This window comes from Schistocerca americana, chromosome 9 (assembly GCF_021461395.2).
Source record: "Schistocerca americana isolate TAMUIC-IGC-003095 chromosome 9, iqSchAmer2.1, whole genome shotgun sequence".
NCBI classification, from domain to species: Eukaryota; Metazoa; Arthropoda; class Insecta; order Orthoptera; family Acrididae; genus Schistocerca; species Schistocerca americana.
Window position 1 is genome coordinate 105,163,272 of NC_060127.1, and position 25,029 is coordinate 105,188,300.

The 25,029-nt window shown below is 41.2% G+C and overlaps 1 protein-coding gene across 1 annotated transcript in view; it reads left to right on the plus strand.

Annotated features, from left to right (window-relative positions):
* The window catches only part of LOC124551030 (serine/threonine-protein kinase minibrain), a 476,580-nt gene that overhangs the window by 404,606 nt on the left and 46,945 nt on the right, over window positions 1-25,029 (plus strand). The window contains exons 3-4 of the mRNA XM_047125882.1: window positions 22,213-22,401; window positions 22,797-22,944. Of these exons, the coding sequence (XP_046981838.1) occupies window positions 22,213-22,401; window positions 22,797-22,944 (337 nt within the window). The remainder of the gene's footprint in view (window positions 1-22,212; window positions 22,402-22,796; window positions 22,945-25,029) is intronic.

Below are 25,029 nucleotides of genomic sequence, written 5' to 3' on the forward strand. Positions count from 1 at the left end.
CTTCCAATGCCTTTTTCTTTACTGTTGCCACTATTTCTTTGCACTTCTTCTTTTCCTCTATATATCTTTTATGGTCTTCGTCATTTTTAGTTTTCCACCACTTTATCCATGCTCCATTTTTTCTTCTAACTGCTTGGATTGTGGTATGATCCCAGCAACTTGTCTGCCTTATTTTTTCCTTTCCAGATGTTCTGCCACAAACTTTTTGTGCTACTTCGACTAAAGTGTCTTTGAATAAACTCCATTCTTTTTCTACATCGCAGAAAACTTCTTTTGGAAATTTTTGTGTGATTAATTCTCTGTACTTCTCAGCACATTCACTCTCCTTCAGTTTCCAATCCTGTATCCTCATCACTTTCTTCTGTTTTCTATTTTTCACACACTGATTCATTTTCCATTGTCCCACCAGTAATCTAGGGTCTCCATCTGCACTCACACTTGGAATTACCTTCACATTTATTACTTTCTCTCCCCATTCTCTATCTACTAGAATGTAATCAATTACACTCTTGGTTCTTCCACCCCAACTGTATCTGGTGATAACATGACTTTCTCTCTTCATAAACCAGCTGTTTGTTATTTTTATTCCATTCCTCTGGCACAAATCCAGGAGTCTTTCCCCGTCTTCATTTCTAACTCCATATCAGAAACATCCCAATACTTGCTCAAATCCCTTTGTGTCTTTGCCTACCTGTGCATTAAAATCTCCCATCACTATATTAGCACTCTCTATATGGTTTTCTAACACATTTTCAAAGTCCATCTTCTCTTCTTCGCTACATCCCATTTGAGGTGCATAAATCTGGATTACTTTTAGTGTTTCTTTTTGGAATCTCAGGTTTAAGATTATGATCCTGTCTGATATATATCGCTCATTTTCGATACAGCTTTGTACATTCTTATTCACCATCACTGCCACACCATTTCTTCCTGACCTTTTATTCCCACTCCAGTACAGTTTTCCTCCTCCTCTCAAATTCTTCTCACTTTTTCCCTTCCACTTTGTTTCGCTTAATCCCAATATATCTAACTTCCTCTCTGTTAGTACATCCGTCATTTCTTCCATTTTTCCATTGAGGGTTAATATATTAAGGGTGCCAATTAAGTATGAATATGTAAGTATGAATGTAAATATTTAAACTTTCCATCGTGATTAATATTTAAACTTTCCATCAATCACGATGGCAAGTTTAAATATTTACATTCATACTAAGTGTTAACAGCAAATTTCTCCTTTTTCGCAGTCGCTTTTCTCGCTGTTGCCAGTGTGCGTTTTATATCCTCTGTGCTTTGCCCATCGTGTGGTATTTTGCTGTCGAAAAAGCGAAATTCGTCTGCTACTTCTAGCGTCTCATTTGCTGATCTAATTCCCTCAGCTTCGCCGGTCGTAATTTGAGTACACTGTATTAACGAATTGATGTTCTGTTTTCCGAGACGCAATCAGTTCTGATCAACTGCTCTTTAAGTTCTTTGCTGCCTCGCAGAGAGTTGGAATGACATCGGCAAACCGTAACAAACATCTCTCACCCGCTTCTCAGTTACTGCCTCCGTTTCGTGTCCATCGAGTTCTAACAACCCTACCACAACAAAGGTCAAAAATTAATTATAAGTGTAGTGTTGCTCACGTTGGTAAATATTGAATTTTCGGGCAACAACAAAGTTATATTATGTGGCAGGTGTCATTAGAGCTCAGTTAATAAAATCATTTCTTGAAAGAATGGATAAACTAGGCACTCACCTTTTCGTGTTTCCCACGTTGATCTCGTTGTGAACTCATAGCTCTATCGTCGAAAATCTAGGTAGTGATGATTCCAAGCTCGGATGCAAAGAGGCCTAGGTGTTACTCTGCGATATTCAAAAGTTTTATAGATGTGTTTCATAAACCATTCTTGAAGATTAAACTCTTGCAAGTTAGGACAATGGTGATGTAAAAAAGTAATCAGCACTCCGAATTTAAGTTACGCTTCTTTTTTATTACTTTTCTTGCAATATCACGTAACTCGTTCCAAAACATCACTTCACAATATAAAACATACTTAAAAATATCTTCCTCACTGTTAAAAGTTCACATTTCATAAACTGACTACAATTTGCGTCTTTTTAACATGACGACCAAAGCTTGCCTCTCTAATAACCGCTTACGCGTCCAAAAATCTGAGTTACAAGTACGTCAAAGACGATAGTGACAAAAGAAAGAATACACATAAGAATAATATCATTGCAATATAAACACGTCGACGTATCAAAGTACCTCTACATTTATGAAATCAAATCTGCATGTTGTCACAGAAATATGTTAACTATTTTACAGAAACACAGTAGAATATTGCTGGTATCGAGAGGTTGAGGTGAGGTGCTGCAATGGTTACGTAATTCAAGTACCATTACAAAGTCTTATAACTGGAGTCTGGATTCTGCACAAGCTGCAGATAACCTCTCACATGCTTTATTATTATTATTATTATTATTATTATTATTCCTGAGTACTTCCGATTCCAGTCAACACTGTCGAAAACTATATCTAAATCTGCAGCTTGCGGACGATCGTTTTCATAGACTTTTAGCGGTAGAGATGCGCTAGTGAGAGTCGCGGAAAGAAAAGTTGCTGCTGATGATGCATACCACTCTTATCAAGCAACAATGTCAGTGCTGTTTCGCGTGAGCTCTTCACATTGGTCGAGTTGGTGTACGCCTCTCTTGATCTGCTTCGTATAAATTACAAAGACTGCGCCAAGGAAGCCTTCCGCATTGTCTGTGGGGCGTGGATGGAAGGCAATTGTGTTGGCGGTTCGTAGTGCGGGCAACGGTTCTGCCAAGACGCTGTGGCACTAGGCGTACCAGCCCACAGGGAGGTCTTACTGCTTGATAGCATCCAATAAACTAACCCCCTACCCCAACTTAATTGCGCCTTTTTGTAAGCAGTCTCCGTTCTCGCCTCAGACAAATAATTGTAATTTGCCAAATCATTGAGAAACACGGTGTGTTCAATAGAGACACTCATTTTCTGTTCATACACTGTGTGAAAGCTTTCGATAAAGTAAATGAGAAAAGCTATGGCAGATAATTAACAGAAAGAGGAATACCTCTACACGTAAATAGAGCTACCGAGGACTACAACCATTGGTGCAGGAAATGGAAAATCAAAGATCAACACAAATTTAGAAGTCAGACAAGGTTGCGTTATGTCTCCGATTCTTTTTAATCTCTGTTGATGCATCGAGGACAGGGAACATCAGCTGGTTAAGCAGTTGTCAATATCAGTGAAATTCTCCAACAGCCGTGTAACTAAAATGTTATTTTATTTTATTTTGACGACAACCAGTTTCGGCATTCCACTATGCTATCTTCAGGAGTTGCTACCAAGTCTTCGAATGAAACACTTTTGCAACGGTTTGAATTCTGTATGGCATTATCGTTTATTTTGAGAGATGCATATGGGGTCTGAAGATGGTTTTTTTCGTCAAAATAAAATAGTTTCCGCCCCATAGCCCCAAAAAATGAGATGATTTTCGTGCGTTTGGAACATGTCAGAAAGTATAACATAAAAAACGTAAAACATTTGAAGATAATTCTTACTACTATGATCATTTGTCAGGACATTATCAAAATAGGTGAATACATTACTGTAAACTGGAACTGCTAATATTTACACAATTAATACACTGTCAGAATGAAACATAGTTATGCACTTTTAATAAATTTATCATACACAAAATACCTACTCTTGACTGTTGTGACTGAGTGTTGTCAAAGTTGAAATCTAACAGACGGTTTTACTTAAGCTGGTCAAACAGTTCAAGTTAAGATATTCATGAATAGAGTAGGAGGAGTTACCTATCAAAAAGTCTTTCAAACTCTAAACCGTGCATTATCTGAGACCAAGTTTTTAATGGTTGCTGCCAATTTATTGAAAATGTGTGTTCCTGAATATTTGAGCCCTTTTTGGATCAAGGTAAGTGATTTTAGTTATTTATGTAGATTGTTCTTATTCCTAGTACTGATACTGTGTTTGAGCTATTTGTTGGAAATAGAGATATATTACTTGCAACAAATTTAATTAAGGATTAAATATAATGTGAAGCAGTGGTTAGAATGCAAATTCCTATGAACAGGTTTCTAAATGATGTTCCTGAATTTACACCGTAAATGATTCTTATTACATTGCTCGGTTTGATGAGCTACCCCAGAATGATACAGTATGACATAATATACTAAAAGTAAGCGAAGTATGCAAGTTTTTTTACATCAATATCTCCTACTTTTGACATTATTCTCACTGTAAATACAGACTTGTTTAGGCGCTTCAGCAATTCTTCCCAACTGAATTTATTGTCGACTTGCAAAGAAATTTAAGACTGTCAACCTCTTCGATCTGTATGTCTTCATATGCTATACACGTTCTGGAAGGAAATCTCTTACTGGTTCTGAACTGTATATAGTGGGTCTTTTCAGAGTTATACGGCTGTTGGAGAATTCCATTAATATTGACGATTCTTTTTAATACTGTTACTGACTACGTGCGGAGGTAATGTACAAAATTTACTTGTACCTGTGACTTCAATGAAAAGGATTAATTATTTTATGACCTTAATCTTGTTGATGATCAAATTGTGGTTGCTGACAGCGAGAACACATTCCAAACAGATGCTCGTACACTTCTGGCCATTAAAATTGCTACACCAAGAAGAAATGCAGTTGATAAATGGGTATTCATTGGACAAATATACTAGAACTGAATATGTGATCACATTTTCACGCAATTTTGGTGCATAGAACCTGAGAAATCAGTACCCAGAACAGCCACCTCTGGCCGTAATAACGGCCTTGATACGCCTGGGCATTGAGTCAAACAGAACTTGGATGGCGTGTACAGGTACAGCTGCCCATGCAACTTCAACACGATACCACAGTTCATCAAGAGTAGTGACTGGCGTATTGTGACGAGCTAGTTGCTCGGCCACGATTGACCAGACGTTTTCAGTTGGTAAGAGATCTGGAGAATGTGCTGGCCAGGGCAGCAGTCGAACATTTTCTGTATCCAGAAAGGCCCGTACAAGACCTGCAACATGCAGTCGTGCATTATCCTGATGAAATGTAGTGATTCGCAGGGATCGAATGAAGGGTTGAGCCACGGGTCGTAACACATCTGAAATGTAACGTCCACTGTTCAAAGTGCCGTCAATGCGAACATGAGGTGACCGAGACGTGTAACCAATTGCACCCCATACCATGACGCCGGGTGATACGCCTGTATGGCGATGACGAATACACGCTTGCAATGTGCGTTCACCGCGATGTCGCCAAACACGGATGCGACCATCACGATGCTGTAAACAGAACCTGGATTCATCCGAGAAAATGACGTTTTGCCATTCGTGCACCCAGGTTCGTCGTCGAGTACACCATCGGATGCGCCCCTGTCTGTGATGCAGCGTCAAGGGTAACCGCAGCCACGGTCTCCGAGCTGGTAGTCCATGCTGCTGCAAACGCCGCCGAACTGTTCATTCTGATGGTTGTCGTCTTGCAAACGTCCCCATCTGTTGACTCAGGGATCGAGACGTGGCTGCACGACCCGTTACAGCCATGCGGATAAGATGCCTGTCATCTCGACTGCTAGTGAACGAGGCCGTTGGGATCCAGCAGTGCGTTCCGTATTACCCTCCTGGACCCACCGATTCCATATTCTGCTAACAGTCATTGGATCTCGACCAACGCGAGAAGCAATGTCGCGATACGATAAACTGCAATCGCGATAGGCTACAATCCGACCTTTATCAAAGTCGGGAACGCGATGGTACGCATTTCTCCTCCTTGCACGAGGAATCACAACAACGGTTTACCAGGCAACGCCGGTCAACTGCTGTTTGTGTAGGAGAAATCGGTTGGAAAGCTTCCTCATGTCATCACGTTGTAGGTGTCGCCGCCGGCGCCGACCTTGCGTAAATGCTCTGAAAAGCTAATCATTTGCATATTACAGCATCTTCTTCCTGCCGGTTAAATTTCGCGTCTGTAGCACGTTATCTTCGTGGTGTAGCAATTTTAATGGTCAATAGTGTATTTTATCTACAACAGATAATTTATATAATGTATTAGTATCTTCAAAGTAAACAAAAGTTATGGCTCAATGAAATTATAAAGTCGTCCAGTGCTGCTCTGACTACTTTGTAATTTGGTTTTTGTATGTATATATTAAACCGGGGACCTAGAAACGACGGAGAGGCTTCGTCCCGCCACAGCCCTCTGTGGTTCACAACCCCAGAACAGGCCACAGCAGTCCGTCGACCCCGCCGCCGCCCCACACCGAACCCAGAGTCTCTGCCCCCAGTGGACCCCCCGGGAACGTCTCATATCAGACGAGTGTAACCCCAAATGTTTGCGTGGTAGAGTAATTGTGGTGTACGCGTACGTGGAGACAGTGTTTGTGCAGCAAGTGTGATTGAGGCGGAATAAGGGGAACCAGCCCGCATTCGCCGAGGTAGATGGAAAACCGCCTTAAAAACCATCCACAGGTTGGCCGGCACACCGGACCGCGACGCTAATCCACTGGGCGCATTCGTACCGGGGACCGGCAGGCCTTCCCGCTCGGGTAGCAACGCGTTTGACCGCGAGGCTGCCCGGGCGGGCTTTGACTGTAGTAAGTCGTTGCCTATTGCCATATGACCAGAAAATAGAAAGACTAAACTAGTTCAACTTCTTAGTAAATGCCGTCTCATTCACGACAGATATGGACATACAAAAGAAAGTGGAAAGATGTAATTACTTTAACGGAACATTTTATAGAACCCTCAGAACCAAAGTAAGAAAGGGAACTCTACTGAAGGTGTACAAAACGATGTAAGTACCAGCCATGAAACACGAAAGTGAGTCGTGAACTGTAACAAAAAGAAATCAACAAAGAATGTGAAATGTAACAAGGTGTAACAGTTAATTACTATAAATACTCATCTTTGTTTCTCGGTGATCTCCGATGCTGCAGTACCTGTAAAAGAATTTGCGATTATCTGCTCCACCAAAATTTGCTGCAATTTGCTGAGTTATTTACGGTGTAGCTAATGATTTGGCAGTGTTGAGGGAAATTTAGGTTGACACGATGTTCTCTTCCAGAATTACATGTTTATTTGCCTAATACGGTTACAAAACTGGCTCGCATGAACTATACGTAAACTAAGACTCTGGTGATTGATTCGCCACTCCTTATGTATTATTTTAGCAATTGCTAGTTACGTCACCCACTATGAGAAATAGAAAATTTATGAATTACAATCAAAAATATGCCGGTCTATGCAGGTTAACATCACGAAATTTCTTATTAGTTCACTTCTCTCACGTTGCAACATAAGGTTTTACACAGATATAAAGTTGCTTACATCATGAATATTATTAGTCGGGAAATGTTCCTGACATTTGCATGTGTTCATTCCATAAATATTTATGAAAAGCTAGTTTCACTCCTCCTGAAAGGTATTCTGGAATTACAAAGCAAATCAGCGCAGAGGATATATATAAACGCCGAAACGAAATTATTGACAGAATTTGAATCAGTGTAATAAATTTTCTAAAATTACCAGATAAATGAAATGAGGGTGTTACAAAATTTATAAAAGCCTGAAAATGCGGCAGCTTGACACCTGGGGTCAACACCTCGTGTGACACTTATCATAACGATCATATATTGGTGCGTTTCAAATGCAAGCAGCGGAGATACGATTCCAAGGGAAGCAGCTGTGTACTCACTGGAGGAATGCTGACATCAGAGAAGAGTGGGAAATAAAGAGCTTAAATGAACAGATTAAAGAATACAGGAACAACTGGGAGGATCGTGTTACCAGAATGGAAGACGACAAAATACCGAAACTAACGATGAATTATTTACCCAGTGGGCTGAAGAACTTTAGGAAAAGCTAGGTTCAAATGGCTCTGACAAGGGAACCTCCCCATCGCACCCCCCTCAGATTTAGTTATAAGTTGGCACAATGGATAGGCCTTGAAAAACTGAACACAGATCGATCGAGAAAACAGGAAGAAGTTGTGTGGAACTATGAAAAATATGAGCAAAATATACAAACTGAGTAGTCCATGTGCAAGATAAGCAACATCAAGGATAGTGTGACCTCACGAGCGCCGTGGTCCCGTGGTTAGCGTGAGCAGCTGCGGAACGAGAGGATCTTGGTTCAAGTCTTCCCTCGAGTGAAAAGTTTATTTTTTTGTTTTCAGACAATTATTATCTGTCTGTCCGTCCGTCCGATGCGACTGTGAAACTGTTGCATTCATTTGTTGCAGTTTATGTGATAAACTCCTACGTTTTCATCACTTTTTTGGGAATGATTATCATGTCCACAAGAAAACCTAAATCGGGCAAGGAAGAAGAATCTTTTTACCCATTCGACAAGTGTACAAGTTAGGTGGGTCGACAACATATTCCTGTCATGTGACGCACATGCCGTCACCAGTGTCGTATAGAATATATCAGACGTGTTTTCCTGTGCAAGATAGGCAACATCTAGGAGAGTCGGAGTTCAGGAACTCCGTGGTCCCGTGGTTAGCGTGAGCTACTGCGGAACGAGAGGTTCTTGGTTCAAATCTTCCCTAGAGTGAAAGTTTTACTTTCTTTATTTTTGCAAAGTTATGATCTGTCCGTTCGTTCATTGACGTCTCTGTTCAGTGTAATAAGTTTAGTGTGTGTGTGTTTTGTGGCCGCACCGCAAAACCGTGCGATTAGTAGCCGAAAGGACGTGTCTGTCCAATGGAAACCGAAAACATTTGATTGCAAGGTCATAGGTCAACCGATTCCTCCACAGGAAAACACGTCTGATATATTCTATACGACACTGGTGACGGCATGTGCGTCATATGAATGGAATATGTTGTCGACCCACCTAACTTGTACACTTGGTGAATGGGTAAAAAGATTCTTCTACCTTGCCCAATTTAGGTTTTCTTGCGGATGTGATAATCACTCCCAAAAAAGTGTGAAAACATAAGAGTTTGTCACATAAACTACAACAAATGAATGCAACAGTTTCACAGTCGCACAGTTTTGTCTGTGCTCTGTCAAAACATATGTTTTTAATGTTTTCAAATTTTTCCGTGTGTAGACCGTCAAATCCTGCATATGTCCAAGCAAATCTGAACATGTCCTGGAAGTTTGGAGAGCGAAGTTGATTATATGTGAGTGCCTGAACTTTGATAATTATCTGAAAATAAAAAATTAAAATTTTCTCCCGAGGGAAGACTTGAACCAAGGACCTATCGTTCCGCAGCTGCACACACTAACCACGGGACCACGGCGCTCATGGGTTAACAGTTAACCTGGATGTTGCCTATCTTACACATGGACTACTCAGTTTGTATATTTTGTTTATTTTTTCATAGTTCCACACAACTTCTTCCTGTTTTCTCGATTTATCTGTGTTCAGTTTTTCAAGGCGTATCCACTGTACCAACTTCTAACTAATTCTGAGGGGGGTGCGATGGGGAGGTTCCCTTGTGAGCAGTATGGGACTTAACTACTGGGGTCATCATTCCCCTAGAACATAGAACTACTTAAACCTAACTAACGTAAGGACATCACACACAACCATGCCCGAGGCAGGATTCGAACCTGCGACCGTAGCGGTCGCGCGGTTCAAGACTGTAGCGCCTAGAACCGCTCGGCCACTCTGGCCGGCGGAAAAGCTAGGAAAAGGTGGACATCAATAACAGGCAAATGCCTAAAACACGCTGAAAGGTAAAGCAGACTCATTCCTTTCCTCATTGTTCTACCAATTATCCAAAATCTGCCGCGTTCTTTAACTACGACTGAGCCTATATGGTCATCCCGTGTCATATCCCTGCAAATTGTTTCATTTAGGTATTTGTGTGTGTTGAGTGGTTCCATTAGTGACTTATTGTTGCCGAACATCGACAGCAAAATTCCAATCTTCGCGCTGTTTCGAAATCCATCAAGATCTGACGGGATATATTAATGCAGCTTCTTTTTTGAGATAGTATTTCATTACAGGCGACTGCATAATCTTCAAAATTTTTGACGTTACTATTAATGTTGTGTGCCAGGTCAGTAATACACGGTGCCCCCTCCCCCGCCCCCCCCCCCCCCAAAAAAAGAAAGCAAAATTTAGGAACAGGTTTCTTATACAGTAATAAGTAAAAAATATCTAGTAAACAAGGGCTCTAAAACTCATACCTTAAGAAACATGACCACTTGTTCATCTTCATTGGAAGCAGGAAGCATTGACTGAAAGAAGGAAAAAAATAGTAAGCGTGGGGTCTATAACACACACCTTAAGCGCTTGTTTACCTTCACTACTGTGAAAAACATATCTTTACTAAACAAATGCTCAGAGCTCTTCAGAGACAAATTTTAGACCCGATGCTGACTAGACTTTTTCTTGCTTTGGTCAATACTTCCTCCTCCCATCTTACGAAAAGTATAGAGCTTGCAGTAGAAGAAATGTGTTTCATAGTATCGAAGATGAACAAGTGCTCATATCTCTTAAGGTATGCTCTTTAAAACCCATGTTTACTCGACACATTTTACTTATTTCTATATGAGAAACCTGTTCCTAAAGTTTGTTGCTTTTATGGTGGAAGGGGGGGGGCACCCGGTGTACAATTAGAAGATATATAGTTCCCTTCTGCACGCCTGAAGTTACTTGAACATTTGTCGATAACGTAACATTCCACCCAAGAGAAGGTGCTGCATGCTCCTTGCCTAGAAATCCTCAGTCCAGCAACAAATCTCGTAGTTAATGGTTCAAATGGCTCTGAGCCCTATGAGACTTAACATCTGAGGTCATCAGTCCCCTAGAACTTATAACCACTTAAACCTAACTAACCTAAGGACATCACACACATCCATGCCCGAGGCAGGATTCGAACCTGCGACCGTAGTGGTCGCGCGGCACCAGACTGAAGCGCCTAGAACTGCTCGGCCACAGCGGCCGGCAATTTCGTAGTTATGGAATAATTTATTAGTATTTCGGTATAATATACTCGAAGGCTCCATTGGCTCGTTACAGAATAATTGTATTTCGTTGTAACGACAACGGATTAGTCGCAGTGGTCGTGTTCCGTGGCCAGTTTGGGCACCAGGCTTGACAGTAATGAAATATACTACTTCTGGGGGATTGTGAAGAGCCTAGTTTATGAGTCTCTGGTTGATACATGTGCCTAGTTGCTAGGATTGTAGCCCCGGAAGTAGTGCGCCAACGCCTGGGATTCTTGAAGATGTACAGGCACGTGCGTACATACGACAGACACTCGATTAGGCCAAACGTTGGTCGCTTCTCACCAAACGAGGGGCTCGGAACTAGAGGACTGGGCCATGTGGAATCGCAGTTGGCTCCGATAGCTTGCTGACGTTGCTCTTCTTTTTGTATTGTTATAAAGTAGCGTTTTAATTACAGTTTCACCGCCCGATTTTACAATCGATAAAGAGCATTTAGTAGCTGTGCATGTGCAGTATTTATTTTAGTGTGAGAAGACGATCATCAGAAAAAATGCAGAAGAAACGACGCTGGTCGTCGACCTCTCTTTTGAAAAGTAGGGAGCAGTGTTGTGGGAGAAAATTAATGTCTACTGGCTATGATTTTCCGAATGAAAGCTGCAGGTTTGGAATTGTTATTGAATCGCGTAGGCCCTAAAATTTCCAAAGGGGGCACCTCTTTAAGGAGAGCTGTACCTGCAGCAGAAAGGTTAGTGGTCAGTCGTTCACTGCGAAACTATGTCAATAAAGCCTCAATTTTCTTTTTCACATCGTGCAGATTGTTTTATATTGGCTCCCTTATTTCCTTTCAAGCGTGTAATCTTTTCAATTTCTTTGTATAATCGCAGTTCGTAGGGTAACATAAACATTGTCGTTCAGGATGAAACTTTTATCAGCTTTAAGCTCCGTCCAGATTCCACTCAGTACTTCAGTATTTGTTGACACAGTATACGGGGTGAGTCAGGAGGAAAGGTACATGCTTTGAGGGGTGATAGTATTAGCAATTCTGCACAAAAAACACTTCATATGGACGTATGCCCTATTGCGAATGGTTTCTGAGATGAACACATTTAATATCACTTTTGTACCTTTTTCTTGCATAACTCGAAAACCGCAGCCTCCAGCGAAAACTTGTCGCAGTGCAAAATTAAACTATATTAAATTTCCTACCAAAAAGGTCCTATTCATTTTTTACTCTAGAACTAATGATTTGTGCGGAGAGAGCGCGAGAATGTTGAAGAACTCGCTCCATGCGAATGCGCTGTAGTTTTTGTAGGCCAGTTTGAGATAGTTTCCAGACTTGATAGACCACAAGGGGTTCGTATCAAACTGTTCGTCTCAACTTCCTACCCCAATATGCTACCTCAAATTGGCCTACAAAACTACGTAAGCTGCAGCGCATGCGCCTCGAGCGAGTTTTTCAACATTCTCTCGCTCTCTTCGCACAAATCATTAGTTCTAGAGTAAAAAATGAATATGACCTTTTTTGTAGGAAATTTAATATAGTTTAATTTTGCACTGCGACACGTTTCCGCTGGAGGGTGCGGTTTTTGAGTTATCCAAGAAAAACGTACAACAGTGATATTAAACGTGTTCTATCCCAGAAACCATTCGCAGTAGGGCATACGTCTATATGAAGCTTTTTGTTCAGAATCACTAATACTATCACCCCTCAAAGCAATGTACCTTTCCTCCTGACTCACCCTGTATACACACCCTTATCGAGAGTAGATCCTGCCTACAGGGAAAACAGCGACTGTTCAAATTTTTTCAGGACAGCCACAAGTCTTACTCACAAGGTAACCTCCCCATCGCACCCCCCTCAGATTTAGTTATAAGTTGGCACAGTGGATAGGTCTTGAAAAACTGAACACAGATCAATCGAAAAAACAGGAAGAAGTTGTGTGGAACTATGAAAAAAATAAGCAAAATATACAAACTGAGTAGTCCATGCGCAAAATAGGCAACATCAAGGATAGTGTGAGCTCAGGAGCGCCGTGGTCCCAGGGTTAGCGTGAGCAGCTGCGGCACGAGATGTCCTTGGTTCAAGTCTTCCCTCGAGTGAGAATTTTTTATTTTCGGACAATTATTATCTGTCCGTCCGTCCGATGCGAGGTAACTGCACCGTAGTATGGGGACGCTACACCTAAACAAACATCAAACACTCGACATCAGTCGACTACAGCGCACGGAAGAGAGAGTATTCCTGCTAACGAGGCTCCCTGGCTGCCAGTTGACTGTTCGCTACTTTGGACGAGAGTGAATTAAATACGTGACATGTATTCTGTGGGCAATATGAATCCAGCAAATATAGCTCGCAACTTCAATAACGAAACACAGACACTAAATTTATTACATTGAACAGAGACGTCAATGAACGAACGGACAGATCATAACTTTGCGAAAATAAAGAAAGTAAACTTTTCACTCGAGAGAAGACTTGATCCAAGAACCTCTCGCTTCGCAGCTGCTCACGCTATCCTTGATGTTGCCTATCTTGCGGATGGACTACTCAGTTTGTATATTTTACCTATTTTTTTCATAGTTCCACACAACTTCTTCCTGTTTTCTCGATTGATCTGTGTTCAGTTTTTCAAGACCTATCCACTGTGCCAACTTATAACTAAATCTGAGGGGGATGCGATGGGGAGGTTCCCTTGTCAGTATGTTTAATTTACTGGTTTCGCTCTTTAACAGCCAACTACTGTACTTTAAACTGTAAATTCCAGAGTTTCCAATGATACTCCCGTTAAACTAAAGAGTGAGCCCAGTCAATAAAACATGCCAAGTGTGATTTTTGGCTGTCGTGAAAAACTTAAATAAACACCCGTTCTAGAAGCACTGAAACCTCTACTGAAGCAGTGAAACTCGACGCGGCGTCCACATTAGGATACGGTCCCGAGGCCTGACCGGAGTTCCGACTTGAGCCCAGTCGAACAACTTTTGGATGAGTCAGAACTTCGACTTTTCTCCAGACCTCCGCGTCCACTTATTAGTGCGTATTACAGACTTTTTGGCTGTTTTGAAGCTATTTTCACAGCAACTTAACACAGTCGAGGAAACAAACCGAATACAATTAGATGATATCACTCAACAACCTGCGAAAGTTCGTCGGTGAAGGTCTGGATCATCACGTAGCTAGAACGAGAATGCTGTCCGCAACCTCTCCTACGGCTCAAGCCACGTGACTTTGGGACGGCGTAATTTGAGTGTTACTACTTCGCTGCTACAAGTGGATCACCTCCAAAGTACCTTGAAACCTTGAATACTCGTTTTACAGACATCTTAACAATTTAATAACAGGATTTGAAGTTGGTTTAAAGAGGTGAAGAGCAGTGGTATTATACATTTTCACCACAGTATCATAGCTCATATTCCGCTCTACTTACGGTTTTTCGGTGACGGGATAAGAAGTGGCAGCCAACAATATTTTTTACGTTTTCTATTGCGTTTATCCAGATTGTCGAATCTGTTATAATTAATTACGTTACAGTGACACTACATAGGACACTGTCTCGTGCAGAGATACTTACACACAAGGGCTTGAGAACCAGCATAAACTGGAGGAAGTTAATCAGATTGTTATCTGCATATGAACATAGCACCAATATGTACACACGGACTGGCAGTTCACTCACACACACTTGCAAACTTATTTAGCACTTGTGTCATAAACACATGGCCATAAAATCGTAGAAATTATCTCTACAATATAAGACTGTATAACACCGTGTCTCGATATTTTTCAACGTATAAAGTGCCTCATATCAATATGACATTTGCAGTTATGCATTTGTTGTACATTCCTATGAAAAGTAACTGGTCTTCCTTTCACACACTTCTATTTACAAACTTAGGAAATGGTTCAAATGGCTCTGAGCACTATGGGACAACAAAAAAATGGTTCAAATGGCTCTGAGCACTATGGGACTCAACTTCTGAGGTCATTAGTCCCCTAGAACTTAGAACTAGTTAAACCTAACTAACCTAAGGACATCACAAACATCCATGCCCGAGGCAGGATTCGAACCTGCGACCGTAGCGGTCTTGCGGTTCCAGACTGCAGCGCCTTTAACCGCACGGCCACTTCGGCCGGCGGGACTCAACATCTGAGGTCATCAGTCTCCTAGAACTTAGAACTACTTCAACCTAACTAACCTAAGGACATGACACACATCCATGTCCGAGGCAGCATTCGAACCTGCGACCGTAGCGGTCGCACGGTTCCAGACTGAAGCGCCTAGAACCGCTCGGCCACATCTGCCGGCACAAACGTAGAAACGACATTACTACAGCATAGCTGTTACTAAAACTGATACGTGTGCAGAAGTATATAAAGAAAGGCGAATATGTGCAATATTCAAGTTTCGCGATTACCGTGAATTGTAGACAAGCAGCACCGTCCCAGACCACGTGACTAGGGCAGTTTGATGTTGAGAACGTGCGCGGTAGACCATGCTCAATGCATAGATTTACATACTCTATGAAACATGGACAGGAGCGACGCTTGTTTGCTGCTATTGGTTACTGCGTAGTGTAGAGCGTCAATTGCGGGGTTCCATTTTTCCAGGCTCTGCTGTTGGACGTGCCGCTGTTTGGTTGTCTTCACAAAAACTGTCCACTTAAACATGAATATGTACACAAATTTGATGCAGTCTTCCTATGCCTCTTCTGATACCCTAGAAGGTAACATATAGTTCCAGGTACCACAATCGTACCTGAACCGGTATCTGTGTTGTATACAATAGGACCAACAGGAAGTATGTTGTTTATCTTAGCAGCATAGGCGTCTCGTCTTGCTGTGTACGGGACTGAGCCTAGTGCGCGAGCGCCACTTGGCTGATTCCGGCTGCCTTTCCTTTCAGTGTTGGCGCATTCCTCTAATACTCTAGTAAAAATTTCGACGCCAACGTTAACAAGCGCTGTATCACCATATTCGCGTTTTCAAGTGCTTCAGAATGGCGTAAAGAAGTATATCTTTTCATTTAAAAAATTCTTGCTTCAATATCTCGGTTGATATAGTAGTTCAGTGTGTTACGCATACAACAAAATTAGGTGCTGCTCTGCTTCTTACCATTTGCCGAAAACTTCGCGTCGATATCGTGAACCGTTCATGAAATACAGAGGTGCAAGTTAAGGCAGTTCACCCTGTATATGTGGATGCAGCGTACATTTACTGTATTTGGCATTCAGAGTGAAAAAGCAGTGCGGAGGTGGTTCGCGACGTCGGACTCGGGCTGCGAGAGAGTCGCCCCATTTGACGGCCGGCGTCGGCGTCGCCTCCCCGCCGAGATGCGCGTTGCCCTCCCTGCCTGCTGCTGCTGCGTCATCGATCAGGCGCGTGACGTCACGGCGGGTGGGCGCGGGGTCACGGACCCCGGCGGCGGCAGCGACAGCAGCCAAGTCCCGTCCCACACTGCTGCTGTGTACCACCCAAACAGCCGTGCCGCCGCGGTCTGCATCTGCGACCGACACGGCGGCCGACTTCACGGCTTCCCGGCCGGAGTGCGCCTTGCCTTGCCTTACCTTGCGTCACGTGTTCCCCGCGGTTTCACGTGGGCGCCGTTGCTTTTCATACTTCCTAACCGTCTCGGGAGCCGCACACATCTCGCATTGACGAATCCCCTCTCGGTTTGAGTAAGTGCACACCTCTCCGCCGGTACGTCAATACCAGATTCGGGATTAATAACAGCCTTCCGGGGCGTCTTGGGTATCTAATTTGTGACAGATTGCCGATTGCTCGCCAAAATTATTTTATAGAGAACATCCTTGTGTGGAAATTCTTTCGTTAAAATGATATATAGAAGCTCCTGCTCTTTGGGACAGTTATTTCGCACACGCTGGAAGATGTAATCGTTTCTAGAAAAGTAGTGCAGGCATTTGGGGTTGGGGAATGCATTTCTAGGCGTGTTCACGAAAGATTCTTACGCATTTTTCAGAGCTTTTTTGTCGGGTTCACTTATAAAATATTTGTTTCTGAATTTGCATCCAATTTGACGAGTCGGTTTTTACGTGCAGTTTCGGCGAATGAATTTGTTTTCGTTAGGTGCGAAGGGGGTTAGTTTTTTGTGTGATCGCTGCTTACACTAGATTAGATGGAGGAATCGATAGACATTGATATTGATGATTTGTTTCCTTTTAATATTATCTTATCAGTGGCCCACTGCCATGGCAGACTACGGATTCAGAGTTCTGGGGATCGACCCTTGTTCGGTCCTAGGTTTTTATATGCCATTTACCACTTCTTTCACCTCTGACAACGTTAGTCAATGTGGAAAATGCTGGGTTGTGACGTAGTTCCGTGCCCACGACGGAACAACTTCCAGTGTTGCCGCCCTGTTGACTGCTTCAAATGTAATCGATTACGCTCCAGTCAACAGAGAATCGTCTTTATTTTTTAAATATATCATGTGTGTCTGTCATGCTGTTCGCCCAATAATATAATTAAATGATTATATATTTTATTTGCAGCTTTACTCCATATATTTGTAGTAAATGTAGCTATGTATCTTGTAAAGCAACGGTCTGGCTACAATTCCAAAGTCTGATTTTGAGTCCTCTGACACTCGAGGATTTTTTTGTCAGTTAACTTCTTGCAACCCTGTCAATGATTTATGTTTGCGAAGACAGCCGTAGAATTCACATTTTCCTTTATTTGAACAGATTCGTGTTTATGTAAAAATGCCGAGTTGCAGTGTGCATCGGAGCCAACATTAAAACTGCAAGTCTTCGTATAACTGGCTGTGTAAGTCAGTTCGACGATAGTAGGTAACCAGAGGACATACCTTCCGAAAAGATCGTGCTTAAAAAAGCACTGTGGTATTGGCAAACCAACATTCAGGTTGATAACAACTGTAACTTTTTAGTATTTTGCTGCATTACTTCTCAAGGGAATGTGTTCACAAAGGAGAGTAGTATTAGCAAACGTTTAATCACAAATATTATGCTAACAAAACATAACGCAATATCAGCGATAACAATCGTAAATACGGATCCGGACAGAACACGTCCAAGATCGTAAGTCACAGCTTATCACGAAGACAAAAGTAGTAGAACAGAAGAAATGTCTTCACAAGCGTATTGTTAGTAAAATTGACCTATTGTTCTGTGTCTAATGACATATCCGGTATGGCATATAAAATATGTGAAAATCGTATAAATGAGTGTAGCGCCAAACATAGTAGGAAGTATCTTACAAGGGAACCTCCCCATCGCACCCCCCTCAGATTTAGTTATAAGTTGGCACAGTGGATAGTCCTTGAAAAACTGAACACAGATCGATCGAGAAAACAGGAAGAAGTTGTGTGGAACTATGAAAAAAATAAGCAAAATATACAAACTTAGTAGTCCATGCGCAAGATAGGCAACTTCTAGGACACTATGAGCTCAGGAGCGCCGTGGTCCCGTGGTTGGCGTGAGCAGCTGCAGAACGAGAGGTCCTAGGTTCAAGTCTTCCCTCGAGAGTTAAGTTCAATTTTTTATTTTCAGACAATTATTATCTGTCCGTCCGTCCGTCTGATGCGAGGTAACTGCGCCGTAGTGTGGGGAAGCTACACCTAAACAAACATCGAAACACACGACGTCAGTCGACTACAGCGCGTGGAAGAGAGAGTATTCTTGCTAACGAGGCTCCCTGGCTGGCAGTCGACTGTTCGCTACTTTGGACGAGAGTGCATTGAATACGTGAGATGTATTCCGTGGACAATATGAATCCAGTAAATATAGCTCGCGACTTCAATAACAAGGTCAATGAATATTTTCCGAACTGCAAGTTTGCGGTGCGGTCGCAAAACACAGACACTAAACTTATTACAGTGAACAGAGACGTCAATGAACGAACGGACAGATAATAATTGTCTGAAAATAAAAAATTAAATTTTTTACTCGAGAGAAGACTTGAACCAAGGACCTCTCGTTCAGCAGCTGCTCACGCCAACCACGGGACCACGGCGCTCCTGAGCTCATAGTGTCCTAGAAGTTGCCTATCTTGCGCATGGACTACTAAGTTTGTATATTTTGCTTATTTTTTTCATAGTTCCACACAACTTCTTCCTGTTTTCTCGATTGATCTGTGTTCAGTTTTTCAACTTATAACTAAATCTGAGGGGGGTGCGATGGGGAGGTTCCCTTGTTAGAACGAAAATAGGGGGGCTACTATCGGGAGTTTGACAAGACGGACACTGTACAAACGTTATTGATGTTATTGATTTAAGTAGTTGCTACCGATAATCATCAGACAATCCTGTGGTATTGTGAGACTCTTATCATTTTTGGAACTGACGCTAACCAAGGTAAAATTAGCATCTACCCTTAGCTGTTGTAATTTCTTTTATTATTTCTCCGTATGGCAGGAGTTTAGTGTTTTATATTGTGTTACAACTTATCTTTAATCGAAACACTACACAGCAGAGTACTGTATTTTATTTCAGTAAGTAAGTTTAAATTACAAAGAGGATCTGTGTATTCAGTCTTAAAGTTACGTTGTGTAATGATAAGCTATATGTTTATGTGAAATACTTCAAATGTAATTTAGTTCCTGCCTCGTAATGTTATACTACAGGACAGGCTGAATGACACCACATAATAAAAATGCAAGAAAAATAGGTTCGCAGTAGAGCTTCTGTGAAGTTTGGAAGGTAGGAGACAAGGTACTGGCGGAATTAACCCTTTGTTGCCTGACGGTACTTAAAAGTACCAGTAAGTTTTGACTCTCATTATTTTCTCGTGGTGCAGTTTCGTGATCTGAGAGCCTGTTGGTACGTAACAGTAACTCTGCTCTACTGTTTCATAGATGTTATTGTGCAATACATAGACCTCTCTGGCGGTCCGAGCTAGAAATTGTTTTTCGCGCGCTGTTGTGAAAACAGAAGATTGTATGTGCTTGTTTCCATGCTGTTGCCTGAATTTGTGCGCAATTTATTGAAACTTCCGTTGAGTTTTCCATTGTACGCACTTAGCTTGTTTTTTTATAATAGTTTGAAGCATTACGTTACAAGTGAATGAGATAAAGTGGAAAATATAAGGCGGACTTATTAGTACCGTCAGGTTGTGCAGACACTGGACTCGCATTCGGGAGGACGACGGTTCAATCCCGCGTCCGGCCGTCCTGATTTGGGTTTTCCGTGATTTCCGTAAATCACTCCAGGCAAATGCCGGGATGGTTCCTCTGAAAGGGCACGGCCGACTTTCTTCCCCATCCTTCCCTAATCCGATGAGACCGATGACCACGCTGTCTGGTCTCCTTCCCCAAACCAACCAACCCACCATCAGGTTGTGCGAACACTTTATTGTAGCAACAATGCGTTACCTCTCACTAGTTGTTCTGTCCACTTTTTCCTCACACAGAAATCGGTAAATACATTTGCCTGTGGAACAATTAGAACAAACAGGAAAGGTTTGCCAGGGAATTTACCTAAAGAAAAATGTCTAAATCAAATCACAGAGAGTCATCTTTAGACCTAACAGTATTTCAATGGAAGGAAAATAAAGTAGTGTATTTTGCGTCAAACTTCCATGGCACTGAACAGAGCGTAGTGACAAGAAAACAGAAAGATGGAACTAGTATGACTATACCATGTCCAGTTATTGTATGTGATTACAATAAAAACATGGGTGGTGTGGATCATGCAGACAGATTACGTTCAACTTGTGGTCTTGAAAGGCGATCAAAGAAATGGTGGCACCGTCTCTTCTGGGGAGCAATAGAAATTGCTTTTGTCAATGCTTACGTCATTTTCAGTGATCTACATGGGGCACTGCCACTGCTGGAATTCAGGCGTGCTGTGGCACTAGGGCTAATGAATGAATATGAAGTGCCAAATCTCAGAAAGAGAAACTCTGGTAAAGATGAAATAACTCTCCCAAAGGGAAGGAAGGATAACTTTTCTGTTCCGAAGGATGTACGTCTTGGAAACCGAGGAAACCATTTTGTAGTGTTCCGTTGTAAAAGAGGACGATGCGAAATGTGTGCGAAAAATAAAATTCAGCCGAGACCACATTCACAATGTAGTACATGTAAAGTGTATTTGTGCTGCAATGAGAAAAAGAACTGTTTCATACAATTTCATGAGGTATCACTAAATATGTGATATGTATATACTGTCAAAAATGTATAGCTAAGTTACTATGTATTGTGAAGTTGCTCTAGAATAAATTTATGCGAAATTAAAAAAAAAAAAATTCAGAAATATCATATTTCTGTTAACTAATTTTCTAATGTAAAAATATTTAATACTTATGTGGAATAAAGTACAAGTTACAAAAATTGTAGCATTTTTCTGCGCATGTTGTGATTCTGTCCGTGGAGTCTGACGGTACTTCTGAGTTCCAGGAGAGAAAAGAGTTGTGAAAAATAAAATAAAATTTTACAAAAAATCCTACCGTCATTTAAGGCCACAATAGTATAAATTCTGCAAAGAAAATGTTAAAAAGTAAATTTTTTCTTATGTCAGGAAACAAAGGGTTAAAGCTGTGAGGACGGGTCGTGAGTCGTGCTTGGGTAGCTCAGTTAGTAGAGCACTAGCCCGTGCAAGCCAAGGTCCCGAGTTCGAGTCTCGGTCTGGCACACAGTTTTAATCTACCAGGAAGTTTCAAGAAAAATAAATTTAAAAAACTCAGTTAATCTCTCCACCAGTTTCACTACTTTTCGGCTGTCTGTGTGATAATTTTTTGAAATCTTTAGAATTAACTCAGTTAATTACCAGCTGCCTTTACTGTAGGTAGTCTTACTCGGGAAATAGAAAGTAATGCTGTTGTTTGAGCCTGTGCAGTGGAGGTACTGTATTGTGCGAAACACGGGAATGCAAGGTCTTTTCTGTGAGCCTCGTGGAGTGCTTAAAAGTTCAACGCATTATTTCCAGGTTTGTAAAAAATAAAAATAAATGTAGATTTGTATAATGTGTTTGCTTTCATTCCTGCCTCATTTAGCATTTCAGTATTTACATAAACTAGGTTATCAGAATGCTTATTCTCACTAATTTCAAGAAAACATGATTTAGTTTAAAATCAACAGCAAAAATAGCAAATACGAATTGGGTGCAAATGTATAAGCTTTGATGGAAGCTTTTTTTTTTTTACAGGTTTCGAAAAATCTCTGTTGAATATTTATCATACCTATGTAATCGTGTATTGTATTGTGCGGAGCACACTGTGCCTGATACAAATGTGTTGGACAGTTTGGTATCTGGGAGATAAGCAGAAGAGTGACAAGTGCGTTCCATTGTTCCCAGGTGTACTACGCGAAGAAGAAACGACGGGCGCAGCAGACGCAGGGCGATGACTCTTCGCACAAGAAGGAGCGCAAGCTGTACAACGACGGCTATGATGACGACAACCACGATTACATCATCAAGAATGGCGAGAAGTTCCTCGACCGCTATGAGATTGACTCTCTCATTGGCAAGGGCTCATTCGGACAGGTAAGTGTCGAGCTTCCTGCCTTGCGTTTTGATAGTTTCCTGTACTTTACACAAAATGACAGTGCTTTGAATGTAGTAAAACCAAATTGCTGCTTGTGTTCTGTTTCTATTACTTAGTGAGACTGTTTATTTTTGATTTCTGATGAAGATGTGACTATGTGGGATTTAGAAGTGATTACAGAACTTTGAGCTAGGCAAACTTGGAGCAATATCACATGTATCCCCATCGGGCTACATATTTCATAGTTGTTTGTTGCTGCTACCCAGTACTGTAGAGTTCTGTGTAAGTTCTGACTTCTGAAAGTCTTGACATTAAGTATCTTTTTTTTCCAAAGTCCAAATGTGAAACCAAAGAGCCTTTCCTGTGCTACAAATAGTCATTTCTCTTATTTAAGGTTGTCAAAGCGTATGACCACGAGGAGCAGTGTCAAGTCGCCATTAAAATTATTAAAAATAAGAAGCCTTTCCTCAATCAGGCACAGATCGAGGTAAAGCTGCTGGAAATGATGAACAAAGCAGATGCAGACAACAAGTATTACATAGGTAAGTTTTCCAACCATCTTAATATCTGCCTCTGTAAATGCATAGCTTTATTCTTGTGGAGAGAGAAATTTGCAATAGCTACTGATATTGTCCAGTAATTTTGTGTAACTACTGTTTTTCAACATAGACAATTCATTTATCTTAAGAGGGTAATACCAAAAGTAGGGTCTTCTATTTTTTTCTAAGTACATAGACCTGTTTATTTCTACAATGGTTTACATCAGTTTACAGCTTGAACATTTAGCTATTTTTCGACATAATCACCATTTCTATGCATTTTTGTAGACGCTGTGGCAGTTTTTGTATGCCCATGTCATACCAGCTCGCCGCCATGCTGTTCAGAAAGTTATGAACCTCTTCTTTCACCTCGTCGTCGGAGCTGAATCGCTTTTCGGCCAAATGTTCTTTTAACCTAGGGAACTGGGCACCGAGTCAGAACTATAGGGTGGGTGGGTGATTACGTTCCACTGAAACTGTTGAAGGAGAGCAACGGTTTGTCGAGCAATATGTGGGCGAGTCTTGTCGTGGAGAATGTGTATGCCCTTGCTCGACATTCCTCTTCTCCGGTTCTGGATTGCCCGTTTGAGTTTGTTCAGAGTCTCACAGTACCTGTCAGCTTTAATTGTGGTCCCACCAATTCAGCTCCTACGACGAGGTGAAAGAAGAGGTTCATAACTTTCTGAACAGCATGGCGGCGAGCTGGTGTGACATGGGCATACAAAAACTGTCACAGCGTCTACAAAAATGCTTCGACAGAAATGGTGATTATGTCGAAAAATAGCTAAATGTTCAAGCCGTAAACCGATATAAACCATTGTAGATATGAACAGGTCCACGTACTTATAAAAAAATAGAAGACCTTACTTTTGGGATTATGCTCGTACATAAATTTTTAACAAATTGTTCATGTATTGTGTGTTTTGAGATGCCTATGGTTATTCTACATTTTATCACGTTATCAGAAGCATTTCTGGTCAGTGTTATGTTCGTGTTCTTGTTGCTTGTTTTCTCCTCTTCCTCCACCTCCTCCTCCTCCTCCTCCTCCTGTAGACAAATGTAAGTCAAATTGATAAAGCACAACACAGTGTGTGTCAATAAGAAACAGAAACAATGAGTGTATGTGTTGGCACATTAGAAATTGAGGATTTTCATCATAATATTGTATGTTTTTTAATTAAAATATTTGCATGAGAAAAAGGAAGTGTGGAGTTGTATCATTTATCACTGTGCTTGTTGAGTCTGAATTACAAAACTAAATACTTTACAGGTACTGTGTTCACTTCACTCAGAAACAGCTCTGCAATGAGGCATTTGAGAAGCTTTTTGCTGTGTTGCTATATGCTGTAATTAACATCATAAAGTTATTCCAAGCATTTCAGTGAATCAACATAGTGTTTTAAAAAGGAATTTTGCGGTAATAAGAAACATTCATTCTACCAGGGCCAGTTTAGAGCAAAGGGGAAAAAAAGTGTGTGGATGATTCCATGTGAAGTGGTTTAGGGACTGCCATTCAGCTGTCGCAGATTTTGTTCAGCTTTTATGTGCAGGTTTGCTAAATGTTTAGAGGAAAGTACATAAATTTCTAGCTTGTAAACTTCAATGATTTGAGTAGAAGCTTCTTAATTCTCAGGCTGAACAGCCGATCCTAACTTATGTTAACAACCATAGGAAAGATCATTATTTTGTCTACAAAATACCAAATTTCCATGATTTCATTTTTCCCTGAATGTTTACAACAATACAATGAAGTTTGTCATACATTTCCCTATTTTATAACAACTTGTTCCAAATCACACACTTTTTTGGAAAGTAGTAGTAAATGCATAACTCAGTAAGCCTCGAATGAAAAATGAAGAATTTGGATTATTCTGTATGTTCACAACTTGTTAGAACCCTATAACTCAAGGGAAAAAGTACTCAAAACTATACCACAATTGTTGACTGAAATACAGTACCTAAAACTTGGTCAGAATTTTTGAAATGTCATCATTCTGGCACCTATCACTTAAGAGGTTCCTACTCACAAAGTATTTATTTTGCAGGCCAGAAATTCTTGTATCTTCTGTTAATCATTTAGAAAACAAG